The 7,806-nt window shown below is 45.8% G+C and overlaps 1 protein-coding gene across 3 annotated transcripts in view; it reads right to left on the reverse strand.

The window, feature by feature from the left end:
* GMPR (guanosine monophosphate reductase) overlaps window positions 1-7,797 on the reverse strand; it is a 55,150-nt gene extending 47,353 nt beyond the window's left edge. For 2 of the 3 annotated variants that reach the window (XM_019522971.1, XM_019522981.1), the window contains exon 1: window positions 7,496-7,797. In XM_019522971.1, coding sequence (XP_019378516.1) covers window positions 7,496-7,582 — 87 coding nt within the window. In that variant the 5' untranslated portion in view covers window positions 7,583-7,797. The remainder of the gene's footprint in view (window positions 1-7,495) is intronic. The other variant, XM_019522988.1, reaches the window with a different exon arrangement.
* Window positions 7,798-7,806: the final 9 nt, after the last annotated feature.

Here is a 7,806-nt window from a genome sequence, read left to right on the forward strand (position 1 = left end):
TTTAACTTTAACTAGTTAAAAAAAAGATTGTTTGTTTTAAAGTATAAGTTAAAAGTTTAAAAAAATTGAAATCCAGCTTTCCCAGAGTTTTTCCTGACACAGCCACTCTTTAAGACTTACATGGAATGACATTTCTTTATTGAAACTCTAGGACTTCTTGTTTGAGAGACAGAATAGTGCACCTTCCTAAGAGATATGGTCTCTTGAGAACTACAAGTCCCAGAGTTCCTTAGTCCACACTGGCATTTTCTGTACATTTGCATAAGTCAACAGGGCAGCCAGCTGGCTGCAGGAGGCAGAACAAGCACAAGCAAACAGAGCCACTGATCCCAGTAGGAGTGGGAGCAAGTAGTAAGGGTGAAGCAGATGATGCCTTTTTTACTTTTAATGAAGATCAGAACCAGCAGAGCCCAGGACCCAAGAAGCTGAGCATTACTTCTCATCCGTGAGAAACTTATCTGAGATGTCAGCTATTATGAAAAAACTATTCATCCGTTAAAACACAAGTATCCCCTCATCTGCCCATGTACAGCAACTGTTCAGTAGTGGGGGCTTAGTTTTGCAAGACAGAAGAGGAAAATAGTCAGATGTAAATTTTGAAATATAGCTTTTGCTGAAGTTGAATAAGGATGTTTAAACAGTTTCTTCTATGCAACTTTTTCTCATTTAAACTGATTTTCTCATTTCAGTCTAATTTTGATTTTCAGACACTTTCATTATTTCTAATTCAGATGCATTTCATACCCTTTTGTCACCATTTGAGCAATAAAAATTGTGACGACAGAGCTTTTCTGCGGAAACAGCTTCCATTTATCACCCGACTATGAATATCTCCTTTCTGTTATACCTATATGATGCATTGACTTTTACAAAGTACTTCACATGGAGAGGGTGAGAAGGATCTAAAATTACACAGATATTGGTAAATTGTTATTCTGAAAACTGTATAACCAGTATAACATTGTTTTCAGGTAAAGCAGGGTGAATTCTGAGTAAACTAGTGTGCTTCTGTGGCTTATGGAAAAGAAACCCACCCATTGCATTTGAAAATGAAAAATGATGCCAAGAGGCAATTCACCATGTTTCACGCATTTCTCAGGAATTAACTTAACTTTTAACTAGTTACTCTCTTTATAATTTACCTTTTAACTAGTTGAAAGTGGAAATATTTAACTTTTAACTTAAGTTAATTTTAAAGGCTGCTAACCTTTAACTAGTTACATTTTTCATAAACTTCTCCCATGACTGGAAGAAACCTTAGCGAAATTCCACCAGGACTCTAATCACTTCCACCAAACTGGCTCTCAAATATTCCACCCAACAAATTCATTTTTTTGGACACCACTGTGAAACTTGGCGTGCATGTGCCTTCTAGATTTATACATGGGGCAGGGACAGATGTGGACTGCCCGCTGCAGCCTCAGGGGTCCCTGCCCTGCTGCCCTCTCCCCAATCCCAAAACTGTAGCCATTCAAATTAATAGAGCCAGACTTAGGCCCCAACTTAGACCTGCTACAATACTAACACTGTGACAAGCACAAGAGAATCCCCTTGTCACCTACAGCTTGAACACCTTGGAGACATCATTAATGACCTCCAAACCGTAAAATTACAACCATCTCAAGGCAGCCTTGGGGGACAAGCTGGTTCTAGCCTACAGGTAGCCCTCCTAACCTCATACAACATCTCTCTAGTAACAAACTACTTTGTTCCTTTTCTCAACAAGTTGCTAAGCCTTGCTATAGACCCAGATCCTAGCTGCACCCCCTCACTGACAGATCACGTCATCGCTGAATGAAGCAACATGGTTTATAACATCCAGTCACCTGCTTCTCTACCCACGTCATATATGCCATCGCCTGCTTACAACAGCCATCTGCTGTCTACATTGGAAAGCAGGGCAGTCCCTGTGTGAAAGAATGAATGGACACTGATTTGACATCAATTTTAGAAAGACCCAAACGCCCCAGGCAAAACCTTGGCCTTCCCTGGACATACATATCATCACTGACCTCAGAGCAGCTATTCTTACAACAAAACTTTGAAAACCAGTTTGAATATGAAACTGCAGAACAGAAATCATCCAGACTGGTTTATCATCTCAGCAGAGACCCTTGATTCTTATTGCGTTGCCTGAATTCTCTTTCATAACCTCTGTGTCCACTGGTGAGTTCACTGTTTTGTTTATCCCTTTTGCAGCGCACCTTCACCTCCCTCAACAATGCTCCCTCTCCAATCCCCCTGCAACCTTCCCCACTCTCCTTTCCCTATCCTTTGCATTTAAATGCCTTTGTTCCTATTTAGTATCTGTGCTCTCTGCAAATTCATTCATAGCACCTGACAAAATAGGTGGTAGCTTTGGAAAGCTCATGCCTCCCTGAATGAGTCAGTCCAAGGGTGTCAAAGATATGGCCTGTCAGCTGGATCTGGCCTGCAGAGCTCTATCATCCAGCCTGCAGTGCTGTCTGCGGGTCTTGGACAGGACATGTACACCACATGCAGCACATGCCAGACTGGCCTCACATGCTGCATACAGCGCGCAGGGTGAGATCTGGCATGTGTATGCATACGGGGCCAGGAACAGGACACAGGCTGCAGACAGTGACCACACTGAACTAGTCCTGTGTGCAGGGTCTGGTGCACAGGACTAGTCTCTGGGCCAGATCAGTCCTGCAGACTGGCCCTGCACCATTCTTCCAGCTTGCAAGCAATTCCTGCTCCATTCCTCCAGTCTGCAGGGCCTGATGAGTTTGACACCCCTGAGTCTATGAAGTGCCACCTGCCCAGCTTTCTGCATCGATTTATCGTTACCATTTTAAAGTCATTGGCAACTTGGACTTAGTTAGACCCATACTTAGCTAAATCCACAAGATCTATTTTAATGGCGTTCCCCTGAGAACCTGGACGGTGGAGGTTAAAAAAATTAAATGTATTAGTTTATATTATACTCTTATTAGACTCCTATTACTACTACGGCGGACTGAATCTGTGAAAGATTTGCTTATTATTATTTGTACTACACTAACATGTAGGTGTCAGTCATGGATCATAAATCAGGGCTTTATTCTGCACAACCACGTAACAAACGGCACATCTACATGTCGCTGTGCAGCGATGTTGCTGCGGCACCATGCTTTAGTACTTCCTTTTAGAAGTACCAAAGCACAGAACAGTAATTGCCTGTACTACGCCGTGCGCGCAGCACATGGTTAGATTTTGCTGCTATGTCGCCATAGCAGCACACTAAAACAAGGAAGCATGCCACTATGGTGACGTAGCTGTCAAACACGTGTAGACTCACGTGATTGCTACACTGCCATAGCGTACCACACAGCGATGTAGCACGTTGCTATATCGCCATAGGGCAATGTGTAGACACACCCAAAGAGAAGGTCTTATTCTTGAAGACTTACCAATATAACTGCAAGCATACATCTGAATAGAGGGATTGCATGACTTCCTATTTATAATCGTGTATATTGATTTCTTCTCCTTTTAAGCACCCTATGACATTCTCATGACAATTTCAGCCACTGCCCACAAGGAAAAATAGCATCCGGAAAGCATTTAACAAATTTTAGCTACTTTTAATGCAATTTAGTAATTGGAACCAAAAAAAGAGAGACAGCATCACCTGACCAGCCAGCTCTGCATGGACCTCAGTTTAAGAATCACTAACCTAAACAACTATAAGTTTAAAAAACTCTCATATAAATGCAGCTGAAGAAGAAAGGAATGCATATACAAAGAAAACAAAGAGGCAAGCCAAGATGTGACCCCCACGTCAGAACCACAAGACCAGGCTACTAAGAAGCCTCACATCCACATATTATTGCATCTCTGATACAATCTACTATAGCCAGGTAGGTGGTGCCTATCATGCTCCTATTACTGTGGATATTCAGGGTCATGATTATGCATACTACTGCCAGGGCAGCCATTTTGTGTCGGACAACTGCAGCATCTCTGTCAATGAAATTCTTGGTCTGTGTATCCAGAAATTCAGACTGCAGGGCTTTTTAACAGAGAATCTTGTACCATGGGAAAGCTGGTTTAGAAAAATAAATAAATCTATTCTGTACTAAGCCTGCTGTTTACCTTCCTTTTGGAGGGATCAGTTTTGTTATTCTGGTAAGCGAAGGAGTTGCACTCAGCCTACTGCTGCCCGCAAGCCTTTGTTAAACTAACTATTTTGAATGAATGGTGTGTCTTTCTAAAAGACACTCAGCTAGAAAAGTCCCCAGGACCAATCTAGCACTGTAAGGTTCACAGGACTGCCTGCTTAACAGGGTTTCAACCTGAACCTGGTGGTGACTTCCTGCAAAAGCCTAGCAGGTTCCTGGCCGTGCTGGGGAGAGTACCAACAACCATGTGTCCACCTGCCCAATACTTTTCATACCAAGAATATTAGCAATATTTAAGTTTAGACAAATCTTCTTCATTGTATTTTATAATGTCTGAAGTACTCAGAAAAAGTAGTCCCAGAGTATATACAATAATGCTGTTAGTACTATCTAATCCTAAACCTTAGTCCAGGCGGAAAAGAGATCTTTTTAGGCGTGCCTTAAAATGCCACGCAATGTAGGTGTGCTGACACCTGCATGCAATTCACAGTTTAAACCCAGAGATTTCCAATAAAAATCCATAGCGTCCAAAGCATTCTGACTGCCTGTGGTCATTCAGAGTTCTCTGCAACAAGAGAATTGCTCTAGTATTTTTCCATCGTCAATAATACAATGAAAGCTAAGAAATGGCATTTTTCAAGGGGTGCCCGGAGTCTAGCAACAGGTGCCTTGAATTTGAGGTTGAGAACCACTGGTTAGAGCAAACTGTGCACTTAAAAAGAGACAGCAGGTTTGGGGCTCTCCCTCTTGCACATCAGATAATGTGGAAAGGGAAAACAGTGAAATACCTTTATCCTGTACACACTGGACTAAGTGTAAAGGGAAAAAGGTGAAATACCTTTATCCTGTATACCATTGTCTTAGCCCCCCCACACAGAAGTGACCAGGAGGAAAGAAGGCATCTCCTTCAATTGTGTTGTCTGTACCAGAGAGGCAATGGTTGGAGTGACAGAAGTACCATAACAAAGCTGGGTCTAAATGACTACCAACCCCAAGCAGTCCCACATTATGTCCAAATGCTGAATGGTGAGACCCTTCCTCATGTGCCCCTAGTAAATGGATTCACTGCAGGTAAGACACCCATAGCATCTAAGCTATCTATACTTCTGGTCACTCCCAATGAGTGTGTAAACCTATGCTTCCTTCCATAGACAACTGACTGTATGCTAGTAATTCCCAGCCCAAAGCATCTCCCCTGCCCTTTTCCTCCCATGCAACCTTTTTTCAAAAATCTAAATTAAGATTTCTTCAGATTTGGTTCCCTCTGCACAAAGAGGGAAAGCCAAGGAAGTAAAGCCAAGGCAAGAGCCACTGACATCATCTGATGAAGCGAGCTCAGGTTTACAAGCAAATAGGCCACCACAAAGGTGACCTGCTTATTGCATTTAGGTAAAATGCCATCGCTGGACAGAGTAAGACAGTTGAACCGCCTACCCAGGCACTACTGATATAAACTTCCAAGCACCAACTTGTAGTAGCAGCCTCTGTTGCCTTCCCATAACTATTTATATGCTCATTTTAAAGCTGGGCTAAGACTGTCCATTTAAAATTTGGCTCATGCAGGCAGGCACTGTTTATTCCTGTTGCTACAGCCTCAGTGATGGTGTCCAGTGTCTTAACCTTCCTCAACTTTCATTTAGCCCTTATGACATGCACTTCTCTCATGCAAAATGCTCCCACCAGTCCATCATACACCCCTAAGACAACCTTCCTTAACCTTCCTTTACCAGTAAAAGTTCCTATCTTTTTCCCTTCTGACCAGCCCTTTCCTTCCGTGGCACATGCACAGGTCATATACAGCTACATAAATTGCCCTCAAAAAGGGGCCCACCTGCACTTCACTTTGCAGACCAGAGCTCCAACTGTTTGTCAGGCTGGTTCATTTGATTTTTTTTTTTTTCATAAAACCTACACACTTCTTAAATGAACTACTGAAAGTGGCTAAAAGTGTTCCTTACTTGTGGGTTAATCCCTGCAGTGGGAGTGAAAGTGAAAAGGAGTGTCCTATACCCACAGTGATGCTCAGGTATCTGGACTCATTCCTGTTAGCTGCCAGAGACTGACTTCTGCAACCATTAGTCCTGCCCACAGGTTCATAATTTTGCTCATGTTCTCTGCCAGTCTTGCTACTTAACCCCATTCTTCCCACCATCTCCTCCCTAGACCTCCTTCACCCCTGAAGCAAAGCTTCCTCCCCCTCCCTTACCTACCACAATGTACTTCATGAATCCCACGGCATTTAAAGAGTGAAGGAAAGTGGGTAGGAGGGGGTCAGAAGCGGAGGCAGCCATTTTAGCTGATGACAGGTGGAAGCACAGCTCTGTGGGTCTTCTCACTACTGCTCCAAGTCACTGGGCGCACCTACATGAGATACTTACTCATAGTAGACTAATAACACTGTGCAGCAGTGTGCTGGGCAAAATCCACGCTAGTAAGCTACTGGGCAGTATTAGACTACTATGCAGTCAGCATCACTAAAAACCTGTGTGCCACCATTACTGTGCAGTGGCATGCATTACTGCACATTTATTTACTATTTGGTTATCCAAGTACTAAACTTAATGCGCCTTCATGAACGTGTAGATGCGCCCACTGAGAACTAGCCAAGCAGCGAGGGTGGAAAGACCCAGCTAGACAAAGCCCTGGCTGGGAAGATCTCACTGGAAAGGGCGCTGCTTTGATCAGGGGGTTGGACTACACCTCTCCACCGGGCCCTTCCAACCCTAATTTCCTATGAGCCTATGAACTGCCCCTGCCTGACTCAGAACGGCCCTTGGCCAATCAGAATCATTCGAGCTCCATAACCTGCGGGGATTGGGGAACTAACTCTGCTCGTGCAAATCAGGAGGGCCAGAACTAATGAGGTCGCAGGGATTTACCTAACGGAGAGATAAGCTACCAGTCCTGGGCTGCCCCCCGGCCCCCAGCATGGCTGTTGCCCCTTGCTCAGGCACGGGGACTCCAAGAGAGCCGGCCTGGCGTTTCTCAGCTTAAAAAGCAAGGCAGGAAGCACTGCCCACAGAGCGGACTGCCACAGGCCCTGCACCTGTCTCGTGCCAGGCTCAGCTGCAGGCCTGCGTGCTGGGATGCACAGCATGCCCTTGAAAAGCCCCCTCGGAAAGGGAGGGGACGTGCCCCTGCTTTGCTGAGGCCCTTCCCAGGGCTCGGAAGGGCAGAGAGCCAGTACCCCAAGGTCACCTTGTCCCAGTCCCCCTCCCCCCACCCGGGTCCTTTGCAGCACAGCCAGCTCCTACCACCTCCCCCTCTGGACTTCAAATGGGGGGGGGAGGGGGTTGCTCTAGCTGAGCAATGGAAATCAAAGCAAGGGGGGAAGGGAAGGGGGAAAGCATGCTTGATCCGAGTGCCCCCACCTCTGATCGGCTTTTGAGGCTGCTTCTCTTGGGTCTGAGCAGGACATCTTTAAAGTCCAGCTTGAGATCTGCGTCTACACGGGGCATCTCGCCGGAGCCGGAGCGGCCTCTCTGGCGTCTCGCTGCCGCCGATCGCCTGCTGCAGGGCGGGAGCGGCCAAAGCGCGGGCGGCCGGCGGGGAGCGGCTTTATAGGGCGCGCAGGGCCGGCAGCGGCGTCCCGGCCCTGTGGCTTTATTAGGAGGCGGCTGTTTTTAGCCCGGAGCGGAGCGCAGCGCCGCCCGCCCGCCCGCGCTATCGGCGCCGCTCAGCT

The sequence above is a fragment of the Gavialis gangeticus genome, unplaced genomic scaffold, assembly GCF_001723915.1.
Source record: "Gavialis gangeticus isolate Ggan-Ray unplaced genomic scaffold, GavGan_comp1, whole genome shotgun sequence".
NCBI classification, from domain to species: domain Eukaryota; kingdom Metazoa; phylum Chordata; order Crocodylia; family Gavialidae; genus Gavialis; species Gavialis gangeticus.